At 35.1% G+C, this 14,881-nt stretch overlaps 2 protein-coding genes across 15 annotated transcripts in view; both read left to right on the forward strand.

Moving 5' to 3' along the window:
• stim2a (tromal interaction molecule 2a) overlaps positions 1-14,881 on the forward strand; it is a 165,035-nt gene that overhangs the window by 97,993 nt on the left and 52,161 nt on the right. The window lies entirely within an intron of this gene.
• Positions 1-14,881, forward strand: part of LOC127518776 (uncharacterized) — a 147,082-nt gene that overhangs the window by 22,612 nt on the left and 109,589 nt on the right. For 3 of the 14 annotated variants that reach the window (XM_051905954.1, XM_051905917.1, XM_051905906.1), the window contains exon 1: positions 14,502-14,866. The exons of 2 other annotated variants lie outside the window; for them this stretch is intronic. In XM_051905954.1, coding sequence (XP_051761914.1) covers positions 14,830-14,866 — 37 coding nt within the window. In that variant the 5' untranslated portion in view covers positions 14,502-14,829. Of the gene's footprint in view, positions 1-14,495; positions 14,867-14,881 lie in introns of those variants that run through there. 9 more of the 14 variants (XM_051905988.1, XM_051905981.1, XM_051906008.1 and 6 more) reach the window with 5 other exon arrangements.

Raw genomic sequence — 14,881 nt, forward strand, 5'->3', positions numbered from 1 at the left:
AAATGCACTATCCAAACATAAATGTTTGTAATTCAAGAATGCTTTGGAATATAGACCTAAGGTTGGTCTTGTTTTAAAGAAGACACTTGTCAGATTATTGTAGAAGTTAAATAAATTATGAAAGTGAAATAAAGATGACACTAAAATGACACCCAAGCTCCATTACTGACCATTTAAGGGCGCCTCCATTTATTTGAGTGATCTGAACCATATTCAGGGGCGTAGCCATCATTTCAGAAGTGAGGGGGGCAGAAATGTTGGATGTAATACCAGTTTTTATCTAACTGATAACCGCCATCTTGTAACAGTCAGCTCGCTAACTCGTAACATTGTGTTTTAATGGTGCATGTACTTTTTAAATAACCATAACTTGCTCAATTTTCTACCGATTTTCAAACTGTTTGGTTTGTTATAAACGTCAGAGATGTACTTATGACACTGCATACTTATGAATAATTATAACCACGGACTTCCATATGAAAATAACATTGAACAGAACAGATATGTGCAATGAATATACACACGCACAAGTTATTTATGTTAAATCAATATATAGGCTACTAAAACTCAGTGTACAGAATGGCAACATGAGATATATATATATATATACACTTTTATAATATGAATATTACTATTATAATAAAATAATTTGAATTATTACATGTTTATTTTAACTTCTTCAGGGTTGGGCCATTTACTAGGCTTTTCCCCTCGACATTGCACTGTGCCTACTTCAGAGATCACTGTTCCAAAAAAAAGAAAAAAGAAAAAAAAAAGGTGTCCAAAAGAAACATTCTGCAATTGTGTAAACAAACTTGTAAAAAGCTTTGGGTCAACAACAATCTTGTAATACTATTATGTCATAGCCCCGCTGTTCCTGTGTAACAGGACCTATATTGTACATACATCCACTAAGTAACTAATGATTATCCCAAATATAATCATAATATTGCCATATCTTACAGGTGAAAGGTGATCCCATGGGCTCTCGTTTTGAGACTACGGCGATTGGAGCATCCGTAGGCTGCACAAAAGTCTGGCATCTTCTCCTATAAAGCCAGCAATTTCCTGTATCATAATGTAAGATGTTTTTAACAAACCAAACTGATTGGAAATCATGTGCAACTTAAGTTATATTGAAAAGAAAGAGCAATTCTGCCTCTCCCACTGATGTAAAATTGCTGGGTAGCAGCTAAACTGTAACTACTAGTTCTCACTCAAAGCTTCTTGTTATTAGCCAGCTAATAACTACAACCACATCCACAAAGATTGTAATTTAGACAAAAGATTGGTTGTCATAAAATTGTTATTGGTGTCAGTAAATCCTATATAATTGAACAGCTTGATTGTGGTCTCAGCCTTGATAACTTGCGCAGGTAGCCGTGATACACAACTATGCTGCACGATTAAGTCATTTTTCGAAAAGAAAAGCTGCAATTTCAACATGTTCAAGCATCCAGAATTATAGCCACGTTAATAATGTTTGTAAGAAACCAAACCATTTGTAAATCCATCAAGATTTCAGCGAGATAAGAGTATTTGTGTTCGTGCAGATCTCTCACCTTACATCAGGTACCACAGAGCCTGCCAGAAAGCTTGCCTGTGACAAGATGGCCACCGGTGATGACGTTAGAGACTCCGCCGTAAGCCTTTATTATGTATATCTATGAAGTAGCATACCAATGGTATTTTGTGTGCTAATTAGCGAAGACACTCCTGATATAAATAATAAATTACTGTTACTGTAACATTTTTTATTGTAAAACATTGTTCAGATATTGATGCTGGAATCTTAAATCTTTAAGAATAAGCCAAACGTTCGCAAGTTTCCTACACCCCATGAGGCCTTGCGCCAAAAGTGGGAGTGTCTTCCGGTTCGAAGTAAACAGCGGGACGTGACACTCATTCATTCAACTGTTGAGTCATTCAAGATTTAGCGATCCAAACTTGTGAACGTTTGGCCATTACTTAAAGACTTAAGATTCCAGTATCAATATTTGAACAATGTTTTACAATAAAAAATGTTACAGTAACAGTAATTTATTTAAGTTCATTTAAGTTTATTTAAGTTTATTTAAGTTTAATTTAAGTTCATTATAGCTCCGTTGTTCTCTTGTGCTCCGCCTTCTCATGATAAGATTTAGAAAAAAAAAAAAAACCTTTGCGTGCCGTAGTTTATACAGGACTGGTGGGAAATTTGCATTAATACACCTTCATTCTACATGTTATGTGGTTTATTTTGATAGGTGAACTGTCTTTGTAGTGTTAAGAGAGGGAACGCTATGGCCGATTTCCATCGGGTGTGTTCTGTAAGGTTAGAGAAAGACAGTCTTTTCAGCTTGCCACTATAAATCACTATTTTTCTGCACTTAACAGAATTTTGCCAAGATATTTTCAGAGATGATAGACAAGATGTTATAGAATAATAATTTAATGAAAACCCAATTTTGACAAAAAAAAAAGACATTCAACCTATTTTTTGACTTTACTGAAAACGTTCCAGCACTACATCCGACGGGTTTTCCCAGATCCCATCACATATTTATTTCATATTTAACAACTTAGCCTACATCACATTTATTCAAAACATGTTCGTCTTTTTATATTTTAAATAATGTGCAAATATCTGTGTGCCTCTGGACAAAGCTTTGATTCCATGTCTAATAAGTAGAGTAAACACACACACACACACACACACACACACACACACACACACTCTCCATAGGCGTAATGGTTTTTATACTGTACAAACTGTATATTCTATCCCCCTACACTACCCCTACCCCATACCCATCACAGAAAACTGTCTGCATTTTTTGAATTAAGAAAAACAAAAACACAGTTTAGTATGTTTTTTTAAGCCATTTGATTTATGAGGACACAGGAAGTGTCCTCATAAACCATGTTTACAAGAACACACACACACACACACACTCACACACACACACACACACACACACACACACACACACACACATTATTGTTTTTTTATTAATATTGAATCAAAATAATTTCCCTTCTCTCTTGCAGTGACATCTCTTCTCTTATCTGATGACTTGTTTACTGTCACTCACATGACATCACAACAATAGCAAACAACAACTATCCAATCAATTTCTAATGGACAAAATCAAGTACTGCCTTACATTTCCTACATTTTTCTTGTTCGTGAAGATATTTCACTTGGAAACAGGGAAGATGATCACAACTTTCATTTCATGCCAACTTTAATGGTTGTTATAAAAAGCATTACCAAAAAGACATAGACAAACGCACACCGTCCGAGGTCAAGAGGGATAAATTTATATGAATGAGATCTGACTGCACACTCGCTTGCAAAAAGCCTTTGTCAAGGTATGTCGAAACGTTGGGTTATAAAAAGCATCACACACTTTTGTGTAGTATTGTGTAGATGATTTATCATATGATGTATTGATCTTCACATGTGTTACTGTTACTGTTTTAGAATATAATTTCTAATTTCTAATATAATTTCTATAATTTCTAAGCTAATTTCAGCTCGATGGACTGCTGTCAGTGTCAGTATAACCACAGACAAGCTGAGCAAGCTTCCTTCATGCAAATGTGTGAACTCTAACCAACTCACAAAACCACACATAGTCTAATGGAAACATTTGTGCTTGTTGACCAGTGATTAAGTAAGAGAATGTGAGAGTTTGACGACATGGCACAGAAGCAAATGTGAAGGTGGCCTGAATATAAGAGTTGTGGTTTCCTGTTTTGACATGTTTACACGTTGCTGGTTTGTACCCACTACAACAGAGAACATCATGAATTTTACAGCTGAACTTTGACTTGACCAACTGAAATGTAAAGCACAAAATTTCTCAACTGAAGATGATTATCTGCATGTATGAATCAAAATTATTTGATACTAAACATATCTATCATATCTATCAGAGAAATAAAAGTTTTACATCCTCTTCATATCTGTTTGATGATGATTTCCGTTTTTGTAAACCAATCAGCAAATTAGAGTAAAAAAGTCTATAGGGTAACCAATGATTGGTTAATACTACTCTTTGTATGTACACATGATAACCTAATTTATTGGCCAACCCCTCTGTGACGTGAAACATTTTAGAAAATATTTTCCATTGACGTGAACCAATCAGATGAGAGCTGACGTCTGTAAGACCCTCACCAGTGTCAGTTATTCACAGTCACTCACAGAGATGGAGAGGTCAAGACTTGCTCTCGTCGCGCTCACGTGTAAGAAAAAAAAAGAAAGTTTTCAGCTGTTTTGAGAGTTTTTCGAACGTAAATTTCAATATTACTGTGAATATTTTTGTATGGTAATACATATTTCAAATTTAAGTGCTTTATTAAGTTATTTTGCTCTTTTACAGGTGTTTTGTTGTTCAGTCAGAACAGAATCTATGGAGCAGAAGTGGAGATGAAAGTCAGACCAGGAGACAACATCACTCTCTACTGTGATCGCTCTGTAACTCATGGTTTCCTCTTTGTATGGATAAGAAACTGCTCTCAGGAAAATCAACCCTCTCTGGTTTTTAGAATATGGAACCAGGAGACATTTCAGCATTTCAGCTTTATCTACAACAGCTCCAGTAATTCTTATGATCTACATATTACTAACATCAGTGTCTCTGATCTGGGACTGTATTACTGTGGAGAAATAGAGGATAAAGTGTATAAAGATGAAAAAGGCAGGACCTCCCGATTTGAACTGTACTATTATGGAAACCGAGCAACTCGTCTCTCTTTTGCAGGTAAGAAAACATTCTGCTAGTTATTATTACGTTATTGCTTGTGGAATTCTGGAGCACTTTACCTTTCTGACTGAAGATATTTTTTTATGATATAGTTTTTTTTGTATATGTTTATGTTTATTTTATATAGGGGAAGTAATTTCATGTTCTGGACTGAACATCACCCCCACTCCTCGTGTATCAGACTGTGTTCTCTGCTGGACGCTGCTGTTTAGTGTGTGTCCGGTGTGTGTTCTCCTCTCCTCACTCCTGTCCTCCATCTGTGTGTACTGCATCTGTCAGAGGAAAACTGCAGGTATCTCGTTCGCTGTTTGTTTCCTTGACAACTTTTATTATGATTTTCTCAATATAAAACCTAATGTCTTTGGTCAGCAATCAAAGCTGCAAACAAATTATAAATTATAAATCTATTTATAAATCTACACCCTAGCAACCACCCTGAGTACCTTAGCAACCGCATAGCAACATCCTAGCAACCACCTAGAATACCCTAGCTACCACAGAGCAACACCCTAGCAACCACCCAGAATACCCTAGCAAACACATAGCAATACCCTAGCAACCACTCCAAGTACCCTAGCAACCGTATAGAAGCACCCTAGCAACCACCTTGAGTACCCTAGCAACCATCCAGAATACCCTAGCAACCGCATAGCAATATCCTAGCAACAACCTTGAGTACCCTAGCCACCGCATAGCAACACCCTAGCAACCACCCAGAATATCCTAGCAACCACATAACAACACCCTAGCAACCACCTTGAGTACCCTAGCCACTGCATAGCAACCAAACTTTTCCATCTAGTTATACATTTAAGTACTGAGAAATATTAATTAACAACGCGTACTTACTATAGGTTAGGATTAGGGTTAGGTTTACGTTTAGTTGCATGTAATTATGCATAACTTACTGTTATTACTATGGTAACTACATGTAACGTGTAACAATTACATTGTAACATTAAGTGTTACCAAAACTGTTATTGTGTAGCTACCTTAATGTGAGCTTTTTTGAGAAGCTGATTCTGAACTGTTTCACATATTTAATGTTGTTTATAGTAAAAAATGACTAAACTGTATTAGAATGATACAGTAGCATTTGTGTTTGTGTTGTGTTTACATGGTACAAACATTTTTATGTATTTAAGAGCACATACATGCTTAAAGTTACTATGTTCAGACTTGCATTATTTTCTCACTGTACTGTCATATTTTCATTTGATCTTTAGATTCTGAGCAGAATGCAGAGATACTCACTGCGAATGTTATTAAGGTATCTATATTGCTACTTGTTTTAGGGAAATTGTATCTACTGTATATTGTTACTTGTTTTTTTAAGCTTTGCCATGCCAAAGACAATAGTTTAGTTTGTTTCATGTGCTTCTCCTATTCATTTCAGAGGGATCCTACAGAGAAACATCAGTGTGAGACGAGTAAAACTGGAAAGATCTGCCTCCACACTGAAGTCTCTTATAGACTGCTGACATCTTCATATCCCTATGCCAAGATGTGATTCTACTGCTCAGTTTAAACAACTTACTGAAAACGTACTTTCTATTGCTCTCTTTTTGTACTCAGCAACGTCAACTATGATTTCTGAACTCTTTCACCACATTTAGTTCACATGCACACACATACAAAAAACTTGCAGCACATTTTTTATATAATTGTATTTACATATACAGTTATGCATGATACACAAATATAAAAAAAATATTTCAAATGTTCAAATAAAATACTAACAAAATAAATAAAGTAAAAAAAAAAAAGTTTAAAGTATTGCTATTACATTTTATTTGCACTTTTTCTGGTTGCAAATTATATTTTCGTAATGAAATAGCACTGATTTTTAAAAACAACATTAATTTGAAATCTTTTATTGGATTAAACAAAATAAGAAAAAACCCAAAAAACAAAACAAAACAATAATAACTAATTACAAATAATGGGTTTCCTGTGTACGTTTGTCTTCCACTCATTCTTACTTTTTTCTTTTTCTCTCTTCTTGTGTGCAGCTATAAGTACCAACCACAAATGTTTCCACTGGACCCTATCAACAGAAATGCACCAATTGACAGAACCACAAATAGTTTCCAGTAGAATTAAAATATGATCTATTCCATGTGCATAAAGCTAATGCACACATGTAATAAAGTATAAAAATAAACAGTAGTTTTTGGACTGAATAAGTTTTGTTGCATTGCAACAATAAAATAACATTTTTTTATTTACAATTTCATGTTTCATAACTTCATATTTTGAACATATTTCATAGCATTAATCCAGTTTATATTTCTGTGCAGCATTAAACAATAAAGACAGATAAATTTAAAACAGTCAATAAGAAATAATTATAAAAGGAAAGCAAAACTCAATGTCTCCATCTAGTGGCTAATACTCTAAACCTTTCAGGTGCTGTCAATCATTTCTCTTTATTACAGTTTTTCTCAATCGCTTTGGCTCAATTGTTACTTTTTTTCCTCAAAACAATAAGTTTAGATGTCTGAACAATTAGTTTCTTGTTCACATCGGATTTAAATTTCTTATTGATTTAAGTAAATTGCATGTGTTTTGGCGCATATGCAAAAGAATAAGTACAATTGTGTATAATTTGCACAATAACTAAACGCAGGCTTGTTGATCTAAAGTGATAATTTGATTCTTAGTGAAACTGTCAAACTGTTCACAACTAAACATTCTTTCATCATGTGAGCCATTCAGTTATCAAAATCTGTCAGATATGCATGTATATTACATACATGTCTGACATGGAATGTTTGTAATGTCTGCTAAAATGGTCTGCCATTGTAATGAAATAGGAATCAAAGTCTTACTAATCAACCAATCAAAGTTTGCCCAGCACAATCACTACCATTTTTGAACATGGAGGAATGTCATAACCCTAAACAGCAGCAGCTACAGCAGTACTGTATAAATACATTTGTGTTTATACAGGACGTAGATATATGTTACATGTAAACTGACAATTCACAGTTGCTTGTTGTGGAAGAGCAATAGTAAGATAGACTGTGTGGTATAAGAATGTAAGAATGATACTCTATATGTAAAAATATGTGGTGGTGATGTTAGGGGAAAACATAATAGAGTGTGTAAAAATGAATAAGAAACTGTGAACTTTCAGTTTACATGTAACACATTTCTACAAAAATATATGCACTGTATAAATACAAATGTTCATTTTCTTTTTGTAGTATGACTTTTTCCAGTAAATTTATACCTGAAATGTCTGAATCTGTCTAAAAAGCTCAGTGTGAGACACAAGAGCAATCAGCTAGACAAAACTGACATTCTTGCAATGGTGAAAAAACATCTAAATATTTTGACCAGTGTGTCTCACACGATGACAAAAACACTTTTATTAGCCAATTTACTGACACAATAACTAGGTTTTGAAGCATGAATTAAATGTTTTGTGTGAGTAACTACATTTTGCTGACATGCAATAGAGTTCTGATGTTCTAGCAAACAGTTGTGACAATTGTACTTACAGTTTAGAGAATGTTGACTGTTTCGAAAAAATGTGCCAAAGCGATTGAAAAAAAAAAAAAAAAAACTGTAACGTTTAAGAAATAAACAAATCCACATAAAGAAATAAAGAACTGAATAGTACTTTGAAAAGTACAAAGTATGTTTATGCCATTGTCAGTCATATCAATAGAATAATAAATTTATATGTGTTTTATTTTACATGAAGCGGGTCACCACAAGGGGGCAGAAATATTGAGATTAGAAATATTTGTGATTTGCTTCTAGGTGTGTCTTTCTTGTTGCTACAGTCTTTGTTTGTTGTTGGTTAAGTCAGTGAGACTTTAGGTGCCACATTGATGTTGTTGTGCTATTTACAGGTTCTTTTTTTCTGCTAAAGAGAGTCTCGTCGGCTCTTTGTTTAAGTGTAAATCAACCCACAAATGTTTCCAGTGGACTTTATGATTGTCCGCTTTTTGTTCTGTGTTTTATTTGATCTCCCAACCTTGATGTACAAACCATCTTACTACTGTTATTAATAATATCTTTTATCATCATCATCATCATCATTATTATTAAACACCAAAAATTACATAAAATGTTTTTATTGCACAGCCAATTATTATCCATCCATCCATCCATCCATTTTCCAAACTGCCTGTCTAGGCCAAGGGGAATCTGGAGTCCGTAAGCAGGGACCGTAAGCAGGGAAACGCCCTGAGTGAATGCATGACCAGCATACTTGCTGTTTAATAATCATTTGACACATAGCTAACTGGCAGCTCCAGTATTGAAAAGACTTATCTTGAACTCTGTCATGGAAATGTCATGTATAAACCTTTGTTTTATAAAATGGATAGTTCCGGCCCTTGATTCTGAGCCGCGTTCGAAGCCGCTGTAAAATTCCCAAAAACATACAGCTGACCACAGTACATAAGTATCGCTGTGCCACTGAATGTGTATGTTGCTGCATCAGTCTTAGCAACCACTCTTAGCTACGTAAACATATTTGTTTTCTATTGATTTTGCTCATTGAAGCTGCATTATGTAGAAGAGTATTGTGAGAGAGATATAATGTATTACCTGCATTCAAATTTAGCATTTTCCTTCAGGTCAGTCCTATGTTCATAATAAAAATCCGTTCAAATGTCTGCTGCGATCTTGTCCTTTTAATATTTAATGGGTTTCTCCGTGCCCTGCTGACACTGACAGCGCTAGTCAAAGCATTTGTCATTTGCGTCTTGTTCCGTTCACAACAAGTTTCAATATAAAAGTCTTCGCGACTTTGTCTTTGGAAGGAAGGCTTTTAATGATTTTACTTCATGAAAGTTGCATTGATACATACTTTTTTGGCGTTATTATTTGTATTGTGTGGTAACCGTTTTATAAAAGCAATAAGCCCTGTGAAGCTGTGGTTTACAGTGAATTTCTAACAGCTAAGGGGGTTTTAGGCACTCCGCTCCGCGTCTTGGGACTTATTGCTTTATTATACCATTTTATAATCAATTAAAAAGGAATTTATACCTGTATGATATTACGCTGTACACACAGTTTGGAAAATGGCTGGATGGATGATTCAGCTGCGGGCGCCATCTTCTGGAGAGATGCAGTAATTCATTTGGTGCATCCCTCACAGTGCATTATGGGTATTCTCTAGCCATATCACCCTGTAGCCCAAGACTGGTTGCCCATTGAAGCTAAGCAGGGTTGAGCCTGGACAGTACCTGTATGGGAGACCTACTAGATTTTTGCTGGATTGTCACCCTGTGGTCTGTGTGGGTCCTAATGCCCCAGTAGTGATGGGGACACTATACCGTAAAAAGCACCAATGTTAAACCAAGCTTCTGACTCTCTGTGGTCATTAAAAGTCTCTTCTCGTAAAAGAGTAGGGGTGTAAATCTGGTGTCCTGGCCAAATTCCCTCCACAGGCCCTTATCAATCATGGCCTCCTAATAATCCCCATCCATTGAATTGGCTCTCTCACTCTCTCTCTCCACCTAGAGCTGGTGTGTGATGAGCTCACCGGTGCTGTTGTACTGTGGCTGCCGTCACATCATCCAGGTGGATTGGTTGAGGAGAGATCCCTGATATGATTGTAAAGTGCTTTGGGTGTGCAATAGTACATAATAAAGCGCTATATAAATGCTACATTCATTCAACGTCCACTATGGTCTCAGACACTTCAACTGGCTGTTCCCTCAAATATTGCCCTATTTAAGGGTATGGGGGAAATTTTAGACACAGCCTAGGTCAACTAAGGAAGACAGGAAGTGAACACACAGAGAACAGAACAAAGTTAAAATCAAAATAAGAAAATCACAACGGAACATAAACCCGACACACATATTATTTATATTATTATTATTACTGATGACCACATTTCTAACAAGTAAGGTAAGTTCTCATCTCGACGCTGAGAGCTGGTAAGAAACACAGAAAACCACAACTTTGTGATTATGTATATGCATTATTACGTGCAGTGTTTGAGCTGCATGCATAGAGCGGATAAATGGAATGGAACGATTGGTGGTTTTGACGCCTCCTCACGACACATCTCAAGCAAATTTCCCTCATTTACACTATTTTAGTTTAGCTTTTATTGACTGTGACATGCTGATAACAATAAAACATTTTATTAAACTACCTGGTTGTTCATCTATCCAATTTAATAACTGAATGATTAAAATAAGGAGTAATAAAGTTACTAAAAATATACCAAAGGGCATAATATTAAACTGTTTATTTGTTATGAATTTGTGAAAGTGCTGCAATGTCTGTTTAAAAGCACAAGAATACAAAGCAAATGTATGTTTAAAGTGTTTGTATTCTATCTGCATGACAGGCTACACCATCATTTTGGCATTTTTCAGATTTTTCATGTTTTTTTTAAGTGCTGAGATGCTCAAAGCTAATGTTCTTGGTAACTATTCCATTGGCGTCATTAAAGGCCCACTGAAGAGTGTTGGAACGCGCAGCATTATTCAGTGTGTTGACGTAATTTCAACTGAAACAGGAAGACGGCAATATATCAAACAGCCCTGCCCCTTTTTTAAAAAATAGCCAATGGCGTTTCGTTTATGTTACAGCTCGGCCAGAGCCGTTAGACTCTGTAAAACCTCAGTTTCCTTCTAATCTCTAACCGTTTCTCCTCCGAATGTCCTTTATATCGCTTTAATATACAGCATTCTGTGCAGAATTCAAATGGGTCAGATACCTTTTGTGGTCTGTGCCGACTCACGCATATGATCCGCTCTGTGCTCTCCTGTCTCTGGACCGGAGCAGACTGCTCGCGTTGCAGCAGTTCATGTGACACTAACGCGAAAACGGACTTAATTCACGTCAAAGGAAAGCATATTTGCACTGTCTGAATCGTTCCCTGTTCTCTATATAGTGCACTATGTGCCATTCACCATGTAGAAACTAGTAAATCTGTGAGCAAGTGACCAAGAGTGTAGCAGGAGGCGGGACTTCAGATTCTAGAGAGCATTTGATTGGACCAAAGATTTGACGAGAAACTGAAGTGTGATATGATGTCATGAAAATCCGTGATCCATTTTAGCAGAAGTGAGAGCCTGTAAGTTTTGAACGCTTATATCTCCTAAATGCGAATTTTGTCATTGTTTTGGAACACACCAGCTTATTCATAACATTAAGGCTAACATATTCATATTAAAAGCTAAAAAACTTCAATTTTGATTTCAGGGGGACTTTGACTGTTGTCTTGTTCTGTCATCTTGTTCTGTCGTCTGGTTCTGTCGTCTTAAAAGGATAGTTCACCCAAAATTTAAAATTCTGTCATCATTTACTCACCCTCAAGTTGTTCCAAACCTGTATGAATTTCTTTCTTCTGCTGAACACAAAAGAAGATATATATATATATATATTTTTTTTATTGAAGAATGCTTCAGCTATTTTCTTACAGCCACTTTCTATTTTGTGAAGCTCAACAATATTCTTTGGTTTTACTCATTGTGATGAATGATTACGGGAATTTGGTCTTTCTGTTTCCTCATGTTTATACTCCTGTGGAACAGGAAGTCATGGCTGGACAATTTCATGTTCATGATCACCCTGGTGTGCTAAAAAAATGGGAATATGAATGGGAATATACTTCAGAGATATTTTACTCATAAAAAATTCTAGGGGTGCCAATAATTGTGGCCAATGTGTTTTGGAGAAAAACATTTATTTCATAATGTGATTTCCCCCCTACTTTCAATTCTTTTCCTTCAATGAAAGGTTAGATTTTTGCTAATTTTATGAATTAAAGATCAAAAGGATAAACAATGCAGATTTATTTTTACAGTCATCTTTGATCATATTTATCAAGGGTGCCAATAATTCTGAGCACAACTGTAGCTGCTTATGGCATGTTTTTTGTACATATTTTTTGCACTAATCACAATAAAGTATAGTTTAAGCATGCTTTCAATAAGTGTTCAATAAGCGTTATGATTTACAATATCTATTGATATAATTTTTTTTTATTTTTTATATTTTGATGTTCCAAGCAGCTGGTCTAAAAGAAAATGCATATAGTTTTGTGTCTCTGTTTTTATCTGTAGATCATATGAATATTTATCTCAAAATACATGTGGGTGTAAATTGTCAAATAAAGTTCAGTCAAGTACTATAAATACAAGTTTGTCAAATGTTTAGACAGAATGTCTAATATGCTTATGCTATGAGAGTGTCTGTGAATATGAAATTATGATGGCTCCATCTAGTGGCTAATAATAGTTCAAACTGGTCTGGTCCTCCTTACAAATTTGTAGATAATGACGTCATAAACACTTACCCACAAACCATTTCATCAGGACCAAATCATGATAAGGGCACAGAAGTCAGGAAATGCTTTTATGAGTGATAGACTGAATTAAATGAATCACACGTGTGCTCAAATTAGTTTTTTTTTCTTCTCATAATTTTAAGTATTCACGTTACGCAATGATCATGATGTAAGATGAGACAACGCTCAATATTCAAGATAAAAACAATGCTGAATTAAATAATTTATGCTTAAAAACTTGAATAGTGTTGAACAGTTATTGGTCTTCAGTGGCGGAGCAGAGACATAATTAGCTTGAGCAGATTGATACAGGAATATATTGTAGACGTTGCATGCAGGTGTTATATTGCAAAATGCAACAGTGGCTTTTTGATGGCACAGGATGTAAGAAGCGGTTTTCGTGTGTGAATTCAGTGCTATTTACAGGTCGTCATGGTAATAAAGAGAGTCCGGCCTTCTGTTTGTTTTTCTGAGGTAAAAGTCCAAACCACAAATGTTTCCAGTGGTCTTTGTGACTGTCTTCTTGTCTTGCTTACTTTCTTTTTAGCCTATTTAATTTACAGGTTCATATTTTTTTCAACGATAAAGTTTATATTTTTATCAAGTTAAAAATATTTGTTTACAATTTAATTCATTTCCAATTTAGTAAATACTATGTAAAATAAATGTGCATTGTATTGCAGCATGTAAAATCCATATTGGTTGAATACAAGTCGTAAGCCACTGTAGCTCTGCTTTTAGAGTTTTACATTAACATTTACATTTACCTTTACATATCTATCTATCTATCTATCTATCTATCTATCTATCTATCATCTATCTAATCTGTCTGTTTAATCTGTCTGTCTATCTATAAAAATGATAAAGACATGTCCATGTTTGTCCTTGTATCACCATGTAATTATTCTCAAAAAGGTTAAACAAAGTATTAGTAGCATGTTTAGATGTGGTTATTACTGAGCTGTTCACTGTATGTGGTGCTGAAACACTTTTGTTGTGTTTTAATATTCACTTCAATTCACTCGTAATTCAGTCCAGTCTTGCAGAAGACTTAAGAGCTGCATTTTCTGAAACACACTTTAGACATGCTAAAACAGGAAACCACAAGCATCTGATTATATATATAGAGTGCACAAATGTAATGGAACAATTTGTGGTTACAGCCAGAAACAAAAAATAGGTTTCTAACACCATTTCAGGGCCCAGGGTAATAAACACCTCAAGTAAATGCATTCTTATACAAATATATAAAAGTAGAGTTAATTCTGGTGTATCTGGTGGCCAATGAAAACAATAGCCATGTAGACGAAAGAGGCAAAACCGGAAACCAATAATGACGCTCAGCACTTTAGATCATCTCCATTGTCATGTTAAACATCATTACATTGTATAAATAATAATAATAATAATAATAATAATAATAATAATAATAATAATGTCATTGTGATATTATCGGTTTAAATTTATGACCTCTGCCTTATGCATTTACAATTGTAAAGACGATCACTTTACCATATTGAAAAGTTTCCAAACTGTTAATCATTCAGACAAAAGTATTTCAAAATGAAGTTCACTAAGAAGTTATTTAACTGATAGTAAAAACCCAAAAGAGCTTTTCAAAGTGTGTTTCTAAAAGAAGAAATGAGTAGACCAGAATAATATAACCCTCACTTAAAAAAAAAAAAGAAAAGAAAAAGGGGGAAAAAACCCCTATGTGATTCAAAGCTCTTCAGCAGAAATACCGCCCACCACAATGAACCAGGCCGTTCTCACTGAAGACCCTCAACCTTATCAGTCACTGAGATGGAGCGAGCAAGAGTAACACTCTTCATACTTGTGTGTAAGTCCATTTGTG

Source organism: Ctenopharyngodon idella, chromosome 1 (genome assembly GCF_019924925.1).
Source record: "Ctenopharyngodon idella isolate HZGC_01 chromosome 1, HZGC01, whole genome shotgun sequence".
In the NCBI taxonomy this organism is placed as follows: domain Eukaryota; kingdom Metazoa; phylum Chordata; class Actinopteri; order Cypriniformes; family Xenocyprididae; genus Ctenopharyngodon; species Ctenopharyngodon idella.